Source organism: Carassius gibelio, chromosome B1 (assembly GCF_023724105.1).
Source record: "Carassius gibelio isolate Cgi1373 ecotype wild population from Czech Republic chromosome B1, carGib1.2-hapl.c, whole genome shotgun sequence".
Lineage (NCBI taxonomy): Eukaryota > Metazoa > Chordata > Actinopteri > Cypriniformes > Cyprinidae > Carassius > Carassius gibelio.
Window position 1 is genome coordinate 3037817 of NC_068396.1, and position 18896 is coordinate 3056712.

The following is an 18896-nucleotide window of genomic DNA, read 5'->3' on the forward strand; positions in this document are numbered from 1 at the left end:
ACCATGACAATCCAAGCAGACGTCACAGTGAAAACCCCCACGATATAGACGTATATAAGCGTTGAGTGTTCACACTGGCTTGGATGCGTGTCTGGTTGGAACGACACGTCCAACAGTGACCAAGGATAAAAAAAGAGGAAACGGGATTGGGGACTTTTAATTTGTTGTTTTTAAAAGAAAGCTTGGATTTTTTTTTGTTTGGAAACCCAGGTGGTTGTTTTTAATCAAAAGAAGCAAAATGGGACGAGGAGTAAGTGTGAACATGTTTGCCGTTTTATTCTTAAAGGCTGTCTAGGAGTTTGCATTGTTGTTTCTATCTTTAAACAGGTTCCTGAAAATAATGGTTTGGTAAATAATAATGGTTTCCCTGAGTAAGAGACTTCCGCAGTTTTAATATTTAAATTAGTTCGTTTAAATGAATGAAATGCGCGTACGGGTTCATCTAAACCATTAAAAGTCTGTATTCTCGGATGGAGCAACAGGTTTGAAGTATGTGGCTTTAAAAGAGACTCAAACTCCATGTTAAGACGTTCTGGGTTCGCTACAAAGATTTCAGGAATGTAACATTCAACTTCCTCTATGGCCGCGACGTTGTCTCGTGACTTTTACAGTGTAAAAATGAAGTGATCGTGTTTGTGACCAGAACAGAGCTCTGTGTCCCTCTGCTTGACAGCTCTAATCTTCAAGCTCTTTAACTATCACGACGGAACATTTCTAGTGGGCTTGACAACGTGTTTCCGAGTGTGACGAAATCTCGAGATACATTGTGTCACTATTTTACCGCGTAAACCTCGGAATGAACGACGCGCTTAGTTTATATCAACATGTGCTGTTAAACCTCCAGATGCGCAAGATAAACTGTTCAACCCATATTGGCATGCATCTTTTACACTACTGAGGCTAAATATCCCGCTTAAAACCTCGAACGAGACAAGTATTTCACAATTGTACGCATGTTTATGTTAAGTTGCTAAACACTGTTAATGCAGGCTTGATAAATCATCCCGAAAATCTCGAGGTGCATCGTTTAACTGTTAAAATCTGATCGTAACTATTCATGCAAACCGTTTAGGTATTACATTTAAACTCCAACTTGTAATAAAAATTCACAAAATAAACAGTTAACTCTTTTTACCCCGAGGCGCACATCATTAAACTCCTTCATTTACAGCTGAGATGTGTCTGTAGTTTAACCCTTCTAAACGTGGTTAACAATTTAATGTAAACTCAGTGATGTGGTTCATGTTATGTTTTCGCTGTACAGTAAACCATGTTGTATTTGTGGGTGTTGTCTGACATGATAAAGTTGTCTCGGGTTTGAGGAGTAGTTATCATCGCGTCTGTTTGTCATCGTTATCTTTAAGTGGAGCAGGCTGGGTTACTTAAGTAAAGGCTTGACTTAAAAATAAACGAGGTCACTGACAGACACCGTTTTTACCTGCTGTGAAAACACGTCTTTTGTGTCTCGCATAATTATGCATTAATCGTCATTAATTTACATTCTGGAACTGTAAAATATCTCATCAGCTGCATGCTATGCTTTGTTTTTTTCCGCTTTCTTTCACATGCAGTCATAATCTTCTGCTTTGCTTCCTGTAGGGTTCATTAACTCCTAATATGATTCCAGCATGCGGTGGCATTGCGTAAGAGCTGAATACTGCTCCCTAATGTGAGGCTCTGAGCACCAGTGTAAATGTAAATTATGCATTAGGTCCCAGGGTATTCCATGTGATGGGGAGCAAACAGCCATCCGAATATTTCATCTGGGTTTGGTGCATTGAGCTACGCCCCCAGCCCCATCAAATCCCACCGCAACGGGGCAGATGTCTCTCCTCTGCAGACATAGGCTTGCTGTTGTGTGCAAGAGACCGATATGAAATAACAACATTCATGTATTTTGCTGTGTAGCCTATAATTTTTTGGGGGGTCATATTGAAATGAGAATTAAATTGTATTTGCTAGTTTAATATTGGAGTTTTCATTATGGCATATATAGTACTACCATCCAGTGCCACATTACAATATTCATGTACATAAAGCGTAAAAATGATATAGTTAACCATGGTACTATTAACCAATGATGTAGCCACCATAGACTTAGAAAGGGAGTAGAAATCTGAAAATAGAAATAAAACATCAAACCTTTTTTAAAAAGGGCAAACTATTTTTTCATAAAAATGTCAGTATGTTGTGTGCTTTCGGACCGGCATCAGGTGTTGACCACAGTTGTGTTCTCGCTCCCCCGTGGATGTATATAAGCTAAGACTGCCACTCCATCTCCGAAGGGTTTAACATTCTTTCCATTCATCAGTCACTATGCGTTAGTGAAACCTTTTGTCATTGACAGTCTCCTCTGACAGCGACTGACCACCCCTCCTCACCGACCCCGGCGGCTGTCTCAGGGCCCCTTACCATTTTTGGTGCAGTGAACTATGGGATCGTAACATGCATTTACCTCCAGGCGATGGTTGCTTTTCCACAAGCAAGTGCAAAAGAAATAAACATCCATGCATGTTGGAAAGCTATTTTGGCATTTTTAGAAATGCAACAGGGTCCAAAAGTCTCCGACCACATTGAACCTCTATTACTTTGAGGATTTTAAGAATATGAATATCTCTAGGCGACTAGTTAAATGTAAGTAAATAAGTGTCATTGATCGATTGACCCTGAACAGGTGGTCAGATTGTCCTCTATTGGAGCTCCAGATTGCTCTTTGTAACATCTCAAATAATGCTGGAGAACATCAGGTTCTCAATGTATAGTGATTTATAATTCACCTTTTCAGCCCATTTTTTTATGCTGAAGTAATTTCACATTTTGACCCCACTGTATGTTTTTGTTCATTCTCTGTCCAGGCTCTTAAACCACAGTGAGCTTATGAAAAGCTGTAGCTTTAGCAATTGCCCTGTGACTGCTGTGGAGGAGTTTGTACACCATGTTTTCTTCTCACCCTCCCCTGTTCATTTGCCACTTCTGAAACAAAGAGAGTTGGCCCTGACACGTGACTTAACCCATTCACGGGTCTAGAGGTGTGGCTCTGTTTCCAATGGCAACAGGGCAAAGTCCCAGTATGAGAACACTGATATGCTTGAGCGAACCGACTTTGGCTCACGTGCAAGATAAAAATAAAAAAAAATCCTTTGGAGAATAGTATTTTTATTCATTTGATGAAGTCCAGATCGAATATTCTTTCACAAATATGAATATTTATGAGCAGGTTCTGCCGTGGTTGATTTATCTTTTACCCTCTGGCTCACCCTTGTGACCTTTTCCACACACATGTGCAATATGTGGAAAGTGCTCATATGCATATAAGATGTGATGAGTAAGCATTTAATTAAACCAGCATATGTATATGTGAAAGAGCTCTGAAGTAAGCGGTCATATTCAGTCGGAGAACTACAGGTGTCAAGTTCTTTGTTTCTGGCCACTAACATCATCTGTTGCTTTTGTGTACAGATAGTAACCACACCAGTGTGCTTGTAGATTTGTATCAGGACATGGATTCACCTGCAAAAAATATAAATCTGATGCAGATATAAATATCTTTGTAAGATGACCTGAAATCATGAAAGTTGACGGGGAAAAAAAACATATATTTTTTTTTAAATGGATGTTTTCAGTAGAAACAAAAGTTTAGACCAAAATGATATACTATGTCATTTTGTTAGATTGTTGATGTAACAAGATCCGAGTTGTTAGATGTTTTCTGTAGGCTTCAAGTGTTTTTTTTTTTTTTTTTTTTTTTTTTTTATGCTCCCATGTTGTGCTATGGAAGCTTTTTCTCTTTTCAGTAAAAAAAAAAAAATATTATGTATTGCAGACTTGATAAATTGAAGTCCTTTTTCAAACAGAGAGCCTGTTGTTTGCTTCACTGACTTAAAATGACAATCAGATTTTAAATGCAAACTAGCAATCAAAGGCTCTATACTTAAGTGATTCATCCCATTGCAGCAGCTCCCAGCTCCCGTGTGTGTTGTGAGGCAATGAGTCACCTATTGTATTCGCAGAGTTCAGTTGTAATAAGAACTGTTGCTTAACAGTAGTAGAGGTTACTTGGTTAATTGCTTTTCAAGTTAAATGTTAAATACTACATGTTATCCATTGGGATCACACAATCTGCACTCTGTTACCTCTTGCTAATATTTGACACTTTTTATGCACTTCTTTTATACACTCATAAGTTGGGTAATAGCACATTTTTGTGCATTTTATATTACAAGTTTTTTAAAACCTACACTCATCAATAAATGTAGGCAGTTTGCATTCTTAAAAAATGCTATTGTTAGACCATGCTCGAGATTTAATGGTTGTTCTACGCTTGTTCCACCACAGGAAGGACGAGAACAATATGAGCTGGCAGCCACCTCAGAGCAGGGGGGCAAGAAGTCAAAGCCCAAGGGTAAGAAAGAGAAGGATAAAGACATGGATGAACTCAAAAAAGAGGTGGACTTGGTGAGTCGGTTTAGTTCTTTAAAACACCTATTGGCAAAACTTTAATTGTAGTGATCTTTGAGATGTACATTGTTCTTTTTTTGTGCTATTGTAGGATGATCACAAACTGTCCCTGGATGAACTCACCAGGAAATACAGCACTGATTTAACTAGGGTCAGTCTGCTTCTGTATTGAATTTGTATATTGATAGAAGTATAATGCCATAAAGCTCTCGCTTTGGATCTTCGTTATCTAACCCATAACTTTCTCCAGGGATTGTCAGTCAGTCGTGCTAAAGAGATCTTGGAGCGTGATGGACCCAACGCTTTGACTCCACCTCCAACCACCCCAGAATGGGTCAAGTTCTGCAAGCAGCTCTTTGGAGGATTCTCAACTCTCCTGTGGATTGGAGCCATCCTTTGTTTTCTTGCCTACGGCATCCAGGCAGTCTCCGAGGAGGAACCCGCCAATGATAACGTAAGAAGAAAAAAAACCTGTTTGCTTAAGATCACATTGTTGTTTTAGCGGTATCCCTAACCTCTCCTTCATTTTCCTGTGCAGTTGTATCTGGGTATCGTACTCTCTGCTGTTGTGATGATCACTGGATGTTTCTCATACTATCAAGAGGCCAAGAGCTCCAAGATCATGGACTCTTTTAAGAACCTTGTCCCTCAGGTACTCATGATAATTCTAAAATGTGTATATTCTCAAGATCTTTCTCTTTTCTTCAGTGATGTTAAGTGCACTTCCACTTTGTCACATAGCAAGCCTTGGTTATCCGTGATGGTGAGAAGAATAATATCAATGCTGAAGAAGTTGTGGTTGGAGATCTGGTGGAAGTCAAAGGTGGCGATAGAATTCCTGCTGATCTGCGTATCATTTCTGCTCATGGATGCAAGGTGAAATGCCATTGCCATAAATCACGGTGGAATGTCTTCTCCAATGGCATGTCTACGAGGATTTACTTATGATCTTGTCCTTTCCAGGTGGACAACTCCTCCCTCACTGGAGAATCTGAGCCTCAGACTCGTACTCCTGACTTCTCCAACGATAACCCACTGGAGACCAGGAACATTGCGTTTTTCTCTACCAACTGTGTTGAAGGTATGAAAACTAGAAGTCTTTTGAAAGTCAAATGTTTGAACAATTAAAAGTTTACAATTCTATATTTTTTGCTTACAGGCACAGCCAGGGGTGTCGTCATCAACACTGGTGACCGCACTGTCATGGGTCGTATTGCTACTCTTGCTTCTGGCCTTGAAGTTGGTCGCACTCCCATCTCAATAGAGATCGAGCACTTTATCCACATTATCACTGGTGTAGCCGTCTTCCTGGGTGTCTCCTTCTTCATCCTCTCCCTGATCCTTGGCTACTCTTGGCTGGAAGCTGTCATCTTCCTCATTGGTATTATTGTGGCTAATGTGCCAGAAGGTCTCCTGGCTACCGTGACAGTAAGTGTGATAATAATTGCTACAATTAGGAATAATTGCAATTTTAAAGAGAACTAAACCTTAAAGATTCTTGTATTTTCAAGGTGTGTCTAACTCTGACTGCCAAACGTATGGCAAAGAAGAACTGTCTGGTGAAGAATCTCGAAGCGGTGGAAACTCTTGGCTCGACCTCCACCATCTGCTCTGACAAGACTGGTACTTTGACCCAGAACCGAATGACCGTCGCTCACATGTGGTTTGACAACCAGATTCATGAAGCAGACACCACAGAGAACCAGAGTGGAACCTCCTTTGACAGGAGCTCTGCTACTTGGGCCGCCCTCGCACGTATCGCCGGTCTCTGCAACCGTGCTGTCTTCCTTGCAGAACAAGAAAACTTCCCAATTCTTAAGGTCTGTATTGATGCATTGTGAAAGTCTGTCAAAAGATTTACCGGCTCTTGCAACGTCTGACAAAGTTGTTTTTGCATGTAGTAAACCACTCTCAGATGGCATCAGCAACATGCTTGCAATGTTTGTTTGCTTGTGCTTAGTTCGGCTGTTTGCCTCTAGGGATTCTTTTAGTACCTTGAGCTCACTAGAGACTCTGACTGGAACACAGTGTTCCCCTGTAAATTCCTTCCAATTTCTGCTCACTCTGACTTGTTTTGTAATGGGACTAATTTGTTAGACCATTACCTCAAATCACCTTGCATTTCCTGGAAAATCTAAGTAGTCAGTTTTAAAATGGAACTGTTTGTTGGTCCCCCTTTGTTTTTCTCTCTTCTTCCTCAGACCATTCCTTGTTTTCATGCTTTCCTGTTTCCTTTCACAGAGAGACGTGGCTGGTGACGCCTCTGAATCTGCCCTGCTGAAGTGTATTGAGCTGTGCTGTGGATCGGTGAAAGAGATGAGAGAAAAATACACCAAGATTTCCGAGATCCCATTCAACTCAACCAACAAATACCAGGTAAAAAACATCCCCTGCTTTGGCTAACATTTCGGATTAAATTTCAGATGTCTAACATTTTCTGTTTATGGACCATTTTAGCTCTCCATCCATAAGAACCCCAATAGCAATGCAACTGAATCCAGTCACTTGCTAGTAATGAAAGGTGCTCCCGAAAGGATCCTGGACAGGTGCAGCTCTATTTTGATTCAAGGAAAAGAGCAGCCGCTTGATGATGAGTTGAAGGATGCCTTCCAGAATGCCTACTTGGAACTTGGGGGCCTTGGAGAAAGAGTACTGGGTAATTTTGTGGTTTTAAATTGAATTTTGAAACCATGCGTTTCCAATCTACATTTTCCGTCAACATGTTTTTCCATAGGATTCTGCCACTTCAACCTTCCTGACGAACAGTTCCCCGAGGACTTCCAGTTTGATACAGAGGAGGTGAACTTTCCCACTGAGAACTTGTGCTTTATTGGCCTTATGTCCATGATCGATCCTCCTCGTGCCGCTGTACCAGATGCCGTGGGCAAATGTAGGAGTGCTGGAATCAAGGTATGCCATAGTCATTCCTAATTAGCGGTGCACAATGTATATCGGCTGACGAGTAATGTGCATCTCATCAGTAAAGCTGGTTATCTAACCATCTACCATCAGGTGTGTGATTTCACGTAGAGCAGATGTTACTACACGGAGCCGTAGTTAACTGACAAGCTGCACAAATCCAAATCTAACCTGCTCTACTTAACTAGATGCACATTTAATCATCGGCCGATATATATTGTGCTCCCTTATTCCTAGTAACTGCTTGTGGTTTTGAAGAAACAACCAGAGGTGTCCTTAATGCTTATTCAAAATCTCACTTCAAGGTTATCATGGTTACTGGTGATCATCCAATCACAGCCAAGGCCATTGCCAAAGGAGTGGGTATCATCTCAGAGGGCAACGAGACCGTTGAAGACATTGCTGCCCGTTTAAACATTCCTATTAATGAGGTTAATCCAAGGTAACGGATTCCTCCTTGATTTGGATGTTTCTGGCTGGATAATTGTTGCATCTGGTTTTTTCATTTTGTTCAACTTTTCATTTTATTTTTTAAAGGGATGCCAAAGCTTGTGTGATCCATGGTGGTGACCTGAAAGATCTGTCCCCAGAGCAATTAGATGATGTCTTGAAACACCACACAGAAATAGTGTTTGCCAGAACGTCTCCTCAGCAGAAGCTGATTATCGTCGAAGGCTGCCAAAGACAGGTTAGTCGTCTTTACGATCTCCGACCAATCAAATCTTTACCAGGTCATTTTGATAAGATAAGACTTAAGTACTTTATTTACTTGGCTAGCACAGTGAGAGAAGTTAATATAAAGATAGTAAACATGACATAATAGCAGTAGAACCAAATGATTGACAAAACCAATTGTTGCATTCGTAGCTGGTTGGGACAATAACTTGGATGTGTCACGACATGATGTTACATTAAATTGTGTTTGTCCACAGGGTGCCATTGTAGCTGTAACCGGTGATGGTGTCAATGATTCTCCTGCTCTGAAGAAGGCTGATATTGGTGTGGCTATGGGTATCGCTGGATCTGATGTATCTAAACAGGCTGCTGACATGATCCTCTTGGATGACAATTTTGCCTCAATTGTCACTGGAGTAGAAGAAGGTATGTTTTTGAGAACTTGACTGAAAATTGGCTGAAAAGTTACTTTGAGACTTGGTCCTCAGACATGTCTTCCACTTTAGGACGTCTGATCTTTGACAACTTGAAGAAGTCCATTGCCTACACACTGACCAGCAACATCCCTGAGATCACCCCCTTCCTCTTCTTTATCATTGCCAACATCCCTCTTCCTTTGGGTACCGTCACCATTCTTTGCATTGACTTGGGTACTGACATGGTAAGCAATGCATTTGACCAGTAATTTTTTTTGTTGTTGTTTTTTTTTTTCTCAGTGTATCATGATCTTGAATAAACATTATTGTTCTCTTGTCTTCAAGGTTCCTGCAATCTCATTGGCCTATGAAGCTGCTGAGAGTGACATCATGAAGCGTCAACCCAGAAACCCTAAGACGGACAAACTTGTGAACGAGAGGCTGATTAGCATAGCCTATGGTCAGATAGGTAAGAGTTGCTGAACAGCATAAACCGTTATAATTCGGCATGGCTATTTTCTTTACTGCTAACTGCACAGAGTTTGGTAGTTAAATCTGCTATTTCTTTCTCCTCAGGTATGATTCAAGCTCTGGCTGGGTTCTTCACATATTTTGTCATCTTGGCTGAAAATGGCTTCCTGCCGTCGACATTGCTGGGCATTCGAGTGCACTGGGATGACAGATACGAAAATGACCTGGAAGACAGTTATGGACAACAATGGGTGAGTGTTTTCAAAAAATCCAGTGGGCATATAATTGTTACATTTTTCCACTACCTTATCTGAAAGTTGTGTTTTTTACCATCTCAGACGTATGAGCAAAGGAAGATTGTGGAGTTCACATGCCACACGGCCTTCTTCACCAGTATTGTAATTGTACAGTGGGCCGATTTGATCATCTGCAAGACCAGAAGAAACTCAGTATTCCAGCAAGGAATGAAGTAAGTAAACCGCCAATATATCTTCAAGACCTAAATTGCTCAAAAGAGGAATATGAAGTCTTACATGTTTGCTGTTCTTTACAGGAATAAGATTCTCATCTTTGGACTATTTGAAGAAACCGCACTTGCAGCTTTCCTGTCCTACTGCCCAGGCATGGATGTTGCCCTCAGAATGTACCCACTGAAGTAAGGCTTTACTCTTTATGGAATGAAAAATCGGAATGTGATTTGCTTATTATTTAATTAATTTTTAGGGGAAATTAATTTTGTTAGGAGGGTTCGTTGGGGAAAATTGATTGCTAATGTAATGCATGCATATAACAGCGGTCTAGAACTGGTGTGATTTTTAATTTTTGGAACCATTTCTTTTCCAGACCAAACTGGTGGTTCTGCGCCTTCCCCTACTCACTCCTCATCTTTATTTATGATGAAATCCGAAAACTTATCATTCGACGCAGCCCAGGAGGTAAGAGAATATTTAAGTGCACTATCCCTCATAGCAGCGGAGGTCAATTTTATTCGCACAATTTGGTAAATATTGTGTTGCAAACATATAGTGATCTGACTTGACGACACGGGTAACACTATTATACAAAACTGTGGATATAAATATCGACTAAAATAGTTGATAAAATTATATTTAGAATGAACCATTATGTAGTTAGTATTTTTACATTTTTAAAAAGGTTTAGTAATTTTAAGATTTCTTTTAAGTGTATCTGCCATCTTGGATGGATATTTATTTATTTATTTTTTGCCCACATTGCAATGCATTATGGGATTGCTTCTCAATGAAGAATGTGATAGTAGCCAATGTTTGAATTTAAATGCTGCCGAATTGTTTGTTTTTTTTTCATTGTAGTTTTTTTTAAGTTGACGGCTTTTTAAGAACCGATCATGCAGATCATGTACACTGTATGCAAACCTCCTGCTGAGCTAATTTGAATTTTAAATTTTTGTCATAGGTTGGGTGGAGAGGGAGACCTACTATTAAAGCATCCAGTCTGCATCACAAGTTTATTTGCATGGTTGTCTCGCTGTTCTGAAGTTTAACCTAAATTTCGATGTTTTTATATAGGGAATGCTTGATACAAACAATGAGATCATGAACCAAGACAGAGCGTGCCTTGTTTCTGAAGCCGGACCAATTTTATACATGTTTTTAAAAGTGTAATAAAAATAAACTTGCAGTCAGGTCCCACATTGGTGTCATTCCTTACTTTTCATTTATTCATAAGTCTGTTTGTTTTTTCATTTGGAAAGTGCTTGTTGCTTGAGTGCATGCCCTAGAATGCCCCTGTTTGTCTGGTGCTTTACCTTTTTCTAAACCTTATAAAAATGTACCATGGTAACCATAGTATGTACCAAAATGTCTTTGTTGTTGCTTTTTATTGTCATTTCTTTTATAAGCAAAAAACATTATGGAATATCCATTTAAAGCAATGTAATAAATTTCAGAATAGCCAATAATAACATTAACCATAGTAGCTGATTTCTGATGAAAAATTATGTTGTGGTTACCATGGTACATTATTATAAGTATTCTATTACTTTTAAGGGAAACTGTGTAAATCTGTGCACAAGTGTTAAGAATGGCGGTAAAGAAAAGTTGTTGCCAACCTCCGGTCCGTTTCAACAGCCTCAGCTACTGAAAAATAACAAAAATTCTGCATCATCTTACAGTGCAATATCCTTCTCAATGAGAGTGGGTGCATTTTAAGTGGGTTTGGAAAGTGTAATCCAGGTCTCATGCCTGGAGGAGACCGCAGATCCACTTCTCTCCACCCACACTAGTGAGAGCTGGCATAAAAACACGTCCAACATGATTTCAGTCAAAGTATTGTGAGTCAGAATCATCAGGGAGGGCAGGGAATGGGATCATGTCTTTAGAGATCCACCAATTCAGTATTTTTACTTCTTTTTATTAATGACTGATCGCAATGACGAAAACCAAAAAGCCAGATAGCCGATATGTAGAAGTGGTGTTTGCATGTGATGCAACATCTAAATGGATCCAATAATGCACTTCAATAAAAAACATGTATTGTAAATATCATAATTAGATCTAGTCTTAATTAGATTTTAGCAATCTAAATAGTCTTGCATAAATTTAATGCAGGATTAATAGTCAAGATGTATACGTGACTGTTTTCTGATGAATGCATGGTGTGGTAAGGATGTCCTCAAGAGTTATTCTTTGGAGATGCATGGAATTATGTTGTTTATTGACCTACAATTGACTATTTAAGTAGATAAGTAAATACCAGTCAAACCGATTATCGGTTTAGGTTATCTTAAATTTTTTGAGCAAAAATAGTTTTAAACACTTCTTCCTTAAATAATTTGGAGCAAGTATCCTGAGTCTTTCAAATCTTGCATCACCTTCCCTTCTTCCCTCTCTGGTTTTGACTCTGTGAGCTTTACCTTTGTTTGATGTCCCGGGTTAACATCCCGATCTCCCTGAGGTGCGTATCTTTTTCCCAGGGAAGTTTGGCTGGAGGCCTTGCTGGGAGAATATAGTTGGGTGGGGTTGAGACTGAAGAGAGACTGTGTTGTTCAAGCCTGCATGAGCCTGAATCTATTTCTGTGTTTTTCCGTTGAGTGATCATACACTACTAGTAACAGCTATTTTCTATCTTTCAAACGAGGCTGTTGAAACTGCATTTCTCTTTCATCTGTTTTATTTGGGGTCATAGGATGCCATTCCATTCTTTTATTAGTTATTATTATTTTTTTAATTAAGCAAGCTGTGTCATTAAACTCAGTGGTATTGTGTTCTCCGTGTTTTGAAGTATCCGTTTCGCCCAATGAGAATAGTTCAGACTGCTTTTTCCTGAGACACGCAAGGTTATAACAAGCTGTTGGCCTTTTCATTCAACTTTTCCAACTATTATGTAACATACAAAGTCTGAGTTGAGGCACAAGGACAGTTTTTATATTATTAACTCTGCCTTTCTCTCTGATTCAAGTCAAAGTTGTTCATCAACTTCCAAAATGCTGAAGTGCATGAAAATATCTGGGTCTTTTAGCCCGAAATCAAAAGAAATTATGTTTTGCATTAAGGAAGTCCTGATTTTATGATAGATCATATTCATTGTGCAGAATTAAACTGAAACCTCTTTACTCATTCTCATGACTATTTTGGAAAATAAATAAATACAACTAAAATATTAATCCGTTTTGATTAATAAGATGCATTGTGCATAATTTTCGTGACATACACCTTCCTTTATTTTCAGTATGTACTGTAAGATCATCCTCAATATATTTAGAAAAATAAAATAAAATAAAATAGAAAAGTACAACTGTAGCTCTTTACACCCACATATTGGACAAATTTACTCATTTTATTTTAATAATACAAAGTAAATTTTTTTTTATTTGCGTGTTTCCAAGTTGTGCTTTCTTTTAATGAATTATTCCCATTTTTCCATTTAGTCAATGGCAGAATAATAGTAAAGTATACACTAGGGTTTTTGAGTGAGAGGTAAGGGCGAGGTTAGTGGAGATTTGCAGCAAATGACTCGACACAAAAAGTGAGAAGAAAATCCCATTTCCTGGAGTGGGATAATTTTAGTTCAGTTTGTACAAACCACGTTTGTTCATGTTGTGTTGCTGCATGATTTTTGCATGACTTTCACATGGCTATGCATCTTAAAGTTAGGTTGTTCTCCAATATGTGTTTGGTCTGTTAGGGAGTGAAACCATTTAGTAGAGACTGCAAATAAACTCTCTTCAAAGCAACAGAGACACCAGCTTTAGTGTTTGATGCACCCTATAGACAGACATGCATGTGCAAATCAATTCTGAACCATTCTGGATGCGAAAATCTACTGAAATTCACTTGTTGATAATTTTAGCTTTATTAAAACATATTGCATATGCAGAACCTAAATGTGATTGTATGGGAATGAAGACTGTTATGATGAAACCAATAAAGCAGACTTTTTACCGTGTGTCTTGGGAGCATTGCATTAGCCATTTCATTGAGAAATTGTGAGTGTGTGTATGTGTGTGTGTGTGTGTGTGTATGTATAGGTCATCGCCAATAGCCCTGGAGTCTCGTGCATAGTCAATTTGCTAATGCACATTCCCCACTAACTTCTGTTAAGAGTCCTAATGGAGCGTGTCAGAGTCTGGGATTGGGTTTGGTTTATGGCACATTTAAAATGACTAAATCATGCATATCCCCTTAAAGAGTCAGTAAACAACAGCTAATTTGAATAGATATGAGAGCACAAAACCAGATATAGGCTATGAATATCTGAAACAAACTTCATAAGAGTGGCAAATTAACATAGAAACAAGTCTCAAGTCTCTGTGCTACACTGGCTTCTTTCAACAGGGACCTGGGATTTTTCCTCCAACATGTGCATCTGGAACAACGACAACAGCAGCGACTCTAAAAAGCAGCAATTTAAATTCCCACACCATAGATCCCAATGATGATTACTGGGCCGTGCTGTTTTCAAGTGAACTTTCTATTGATCAGACTCGCTCCTCAATGTGAATCCTCAAGGAAATGAGTCTCAGTTGCAACAGGGCTTAAAGAAGATCTATGAAAGTGTTTCTCTTTGATAAAGTGATATTTCATCCAAAGTATTCAGCTGCAGTACTTCATCATACTCCTCAAGACCAACCGTGCCATTTTGAGCCTGGACTGAGCAAAGCCTCAATTGAAACGGTCAGTCATCTGTCCCAAAAAAGCCACATGTGTCGGAAAAGAGGCGTTTAATCAATATCCATCAGACTTCCACAAACCATCTCTTGTGCTTGGCGACAGGAGATGTCAATGATGTGATTCAGATGGCTAATAAGATTATAATGCAAGTCCAAAATATTCAAGGTACAACTACTATCTACAAAGCAGAGATGAGCTGCAGCACTGGCCTCTTCCTGTCATTGAGGAGGAAAGAGGCTTGATTTAATTAGAGCGGTCCAGTACTAATTACCAAGCCCACACTTCCCATTTGAATTTCCAATGTGCACTTCCTCTCATGTGAAGTGGTGAATATAATTCCAAACAAACTTCTTCTGCCAGCGTCAGCATTGTTTTAATAATGCACAAAATAAGACTGCTATTTTACAAAGCCTTAAACATGATATTTATATTGGGGTGGGGATGGGGTCTGTGGGGTACAGTATGACCTGGACATGTTTTTGTGAAATTCAGCAGACAAAAACACTACCAGCAAATCCACAGAAGTTTTCTTTAACAAGGTGTTTGAATAACTATTTCACAAGCAGATATACTTTGCTAATTTCTCCTTGCTACAGGACCACGCTGAGGCAAATCAAAAGCATGATGGCTCAGTCTTTGTAATTTGGCCAAGTGCAATTTCTGAGAACCCTCTTAAGAATCTCTTGGAATCAGTTTTCTTTCAGCAATTGAAAATGAAATGTGATTTAAGGACCACTTCCAGCAACTGCTGGGGGCAGTGAGGCACAGCTGGAATCTGAGGGCCTGGAAGCTCATGATGAACATTGGACTGTTATTTATTTCAAGTAGGCTTACTTTTGCGCATTTAATACAAAATCCCTCATTTTCCATCTTGGATCATTATTTTTCTTGACAGAGCAGGTCACAGTGCCTTTTTGAGATTGGCTTTCCTCATAACTGCAAACTTGTTGCCTTTCAACCGAAATTCAACATGAATGTAAATATAGGTGATCAGTGCAAATCCGCTGCATAATGAATGTTTCGTTCATGAGATAACCGCTGTTTTTTTTTTTTTTTTTTTGCTTTTCCATAAGCGCCACCTACTGGAGGAGAGTCAATTAGCATTTTCAAGCTGTATGTAACCTACACACTCATTTATTAGGCTGAAATGTGAGATTCATAATCTTATAAAACATTTCGGTTTGTCAAAAGCCTGCATTATTTGAGTTTTTATGGTCATTTACAGTGTAGTGTGTTACTCTAAACACTGGTGTTGTTTCTGCAGTTTGTAACTTCCGGTAATTTGGCTCAGAATATTTTACCTGTTCAGATACAGTCCATTATGCTGCTCGATATTGCTAACTGGTAAGTGTTCATGTTATTTTAACTTATTATCATAACATGCTGATTTGTAGTGAAAATAGTTCTGCTGCACCTGCACTTTGTTATTCTTCTAACTATTTAACTATAGCTGCTAATGAATCAAAAGTTTCACACGTTCAAATAAAACTGTTCACTTCTGTGATAAGACATCACAAATTTTCTAAACCATTTAAAGTACTGATCCCAAAATATTTTAGTCCAGGACAGAATTAAAAAATAATTGCTCTGGAGTTTGTAGGTATGATCTACTTTCTAACTGTTCAAGCCTATACTGAGATTTCAAGCTCACTTGGTTTTTCCAAGGCTTAAACATGTTCATCACCAAAAACTATTTTTCTTCGGTGATAAAAGTTGGCTGCTCAGGATGTTATTTAAGCCAGGATTGCTCTTCTTGGTCTCACAGTCTTCACTCTTTGCTTCAGGCTAGTTTTAAACTCATGACCCTTTGAAATAAAGGTGAGTATGTGAGCCGGTGAGCAATAAACCCAGAGAACCCGAAAACAAATCATTGCTGCATTGCACTTTCTCTGCAATATTTGGTGAGCTATGAAAAGGTTGAAGTTGAAAAAATCTGATTTGTGTGTTTTCACAGAAAACGTATTTTAGGAGAACTATCTGAGGCATAATTTATAAATGAATATAAATAAATGAAGCCTTATGAAAGATCAACCTCACAGCTATAACTTTTTCCTCTGACTGCTTTTAGTGTGAAAACACCACTAAAAAAATTTAAACTCAACAGATCTTCCCAGTAAGTTGGGAAAGCAAAATGTATACCACAAGCTCTGTGATGATTGTCTGTCTTTTTAATTATTGCTTCATTCTGAAACACCTGGTGACTGGTTTTCACACAATCCCCGGATTCATAAATCTAAAGCAAATCAATGTGAAATGACATGTGGGCTCTGTTAATTGATCAAGAGTTGACGTGAGAATGATTTACAATGCAAATGCACACTATTTGAATACAGGAGCGATTCATTTTCTTCTCTGTTTCTGTCGTTGTCAAAGCTTAAGGGACAATTCTGCAGTGCAGAGTATCAGTACACATGAATAATACATAAGGCAATGTGTGGCACTGATATTTTATTAAAATACCCCCAGCCTTCCTGATTCATGAGCTGCATGCATGTGATGAGACAACAACCAGAGCTCTTCCCAACACACCGCACACAAACACTTGAAACGCACGCACACAATTAAAGGGAGACAGTGAAGGATGGCTGCATGTGAATATTGGCTGATAATGGCAGACGAGCGATGCAGCAGTCAGGTATACGTGTGTCCTGCAGCTATAAGCTGTGATTTTTTATTTCTTCATTTCTCACAGACAAACAGAAGGCAGATGCTAAGAGCTCGAGATACCCACCAGATGCCACATTTCAGCTCTGACAAACTGGGTTACTTGTGTGGAGCTTCAGCAACATTAGGTTAGAATAGAGGGCAATACAGTCACATCAAGCCTTTATGTAGTGTATGATTGCACTGGGGGATCTGTGAGAAGACAACAGGAGAAAGATGGGATGTTCTAAACGATCGTATGCCATTTCTAACTGGTTGTTATGATGTTTTGGATGTTTCTAGGTAGTTGGGCAATACTTGGTGGTTTCTAGGGTGTTTCTAGGTGGTTGTTATGCTGCTTTGGATGATTTAGGTTGTTGGGCATTTTTATTTTATTTTTATTTTTATTGGCTGGTTGCAAGGGTGTTGCTATTATGGTGATACTATGGGTGATTTTTTTTAAGATGTTGGTAGGTGGTTACATGATGATTTCTAGGATTTTGCTACTTGGTTGGGCATTGTAGGGTTAACGCTAGGTTGTTATGTTTTGAGTGATTGACAGGATGTTGCTAGGCAGTTGAGCATTGCTGGGTGGTTGCTAGGCTAGGAATCAGTCATGTTTGTAGAACAAACAATGCCATGTGAGTTATGAGTTTGATACATAATGTTAATAACCCAAGATATTCAAATACAAATGTGATGCATTAGCAAGCAGCAAACACATCGTTATCTACTTGCAAGTATATATATGTAATGACATTTTTAATGCATTCTCTGATATATTCCAGCTTTGAAGATTTACTGTTCTGCTTGATTTTTTTCTTAGCTCACGTCCGTCGCCTTTGATCGTGTCTTTTAGGAGTCACCCCTTCAGTTTGTATTCAGTAATTATCCCTCACACCATCTGCAGCCAAACATATGACAAGGTGTTGGGAATATCTTGGCCAAACCAGGAGTCTAGAGTGGAGAAACATTTTCACATTCCTGAGAGCGGCTATTTTTAGACCGATCATCCCCCCCGGGGGAAGCTTGTAGGGCTTCTGCTCTGTAGGTCGGGTATGATTAGAATTGAATGAGCAGCCCACATGAGACCACACACAATACAAACACACACACGTACACATGTGCTTCTGTGTGTCTCTTCATTAAGCCATTTTAAAGTATGGGGTTTTTAAATAAATAGTTCACCCAAAAATAAAAATTCAGTCAACATTTACTCACTGTCCACTTGTTCCAAACCTGTATGAGTTTGTTCTGTTGAGCACAAAATAAAATGTAATGTTGGTCGCCAAACAACAGCTGATGACCATTGATTTGATGGAAGTTAATGGCTACCGTCAGCTGTTTGGTTACCGTCATCCTTCATAATATCTTCTCATGTGCTCAACAGCTCAAAGAAACACGTAAAGGTTTGGAACAAAGAATGCATTTAAGCGTTTTAAAATAAGTCTCTTCTGCTGACCAATGCTGCATTTATTTGCAGAATAAATATACAGTAAAAACAGTCAAATCAAAAAATACATTGTGAAATATTATAATTATTTAAAACAACACGTGAATGTATTTTAAAATGTAATTTATTTCTGTAATCAAAGCGGAATTTTCAGCATCATTACCCCAGTCTTCACTGATACTTCAAAAATCATTCTAATATAATGATTTGCTGCCCAAGAAATATTTGTTGTTGAAAACTCCTGCTTCGTGTTTTATTTTATTTTTTTTATTTATTTTTTTTGCGGAAGCTGGTCAATTTTGTTTTTAAGAACTCTTTCATGAATAAAATCAGTTAAAGTATTAATTGAACATTTTAAGTAAAATAAGCACCACTGATTATGTTTATTTCAATGCATTACAATTCCATTCAAGCTAACCAGACGAAAAAGTACATCAGCACCAAAAGCCACAGCTTTATTGCATCCTAATAGTCCTCTAAACCCCAGATTTGCCAGAGCAGAGCATATGCGCTCTGATTTTGTGTTTCCTGCCCTGTGGCTGTGTGTGAGTCACTGGCATTAAGCCTGGCATCTCGGCAGGAGCTGGACGGAGGGTACCAGCGTGCACCGGACCATTCCTGTCAACACCCGCCCACAAATCCATCATGCCACAACAACGGCTTGTAGATACTGGACTGAGGTGCTTGCAACGTGTGTCAATGCCTTTGAGA

The 18896-nt window shown here is 38.9% G+C and overlaps 2 protein-coding genes across 2 annotated transcripts in view; both read left to right on the forward strand.

Annotated features, from left to right (window-relative positions):
- The window catches only part of LOC127948932 (sodium/potassium-transporting ATPase subunit alpha-1-like), a 48604-nt gene that overhangs the window by 10565 nt on the left and 19143 nt on the right, over window positions 1–18896 (forward strand). The window lies entirely within an intron of this gene.
- Window positions 77–10609, forward strand: LOC127948930 (sodium/potassium-transporting ATPase subunit alpha-1). Its single transcript, XM_052545792.1, has 22 exons — window positions 77–250; window positions 4336–4455; window positions 4550–4609; window positions 4709–4912; window positions 4997–5110; window positions 5200–5334; window positions 5422–5539; window positions 5618–5886; window positions 5970–6278; window positions 6700–6834; window positions 6916–7114; window positions 7193–7368; window positions 7683–7819; window positions 7915–8065; window positions 8310–8478; window positions 8559–8713; window positions 8814–8937; window positions 9045–9190; window positions 9278–9408; window positions 9493–9594; window positions 9783–9874; window positions 10374–10609. The coding sequence occupies exons 1-22, from the start codon at window positions 239–241 to the stop codon at window positions 10400–10402; spliced, it is 3087 nt and encodes a 1028-aa protein (XP_052401752.1). The 5' UTR covers window positions 77–238; the 3' UTR covers window positions 10403–10609.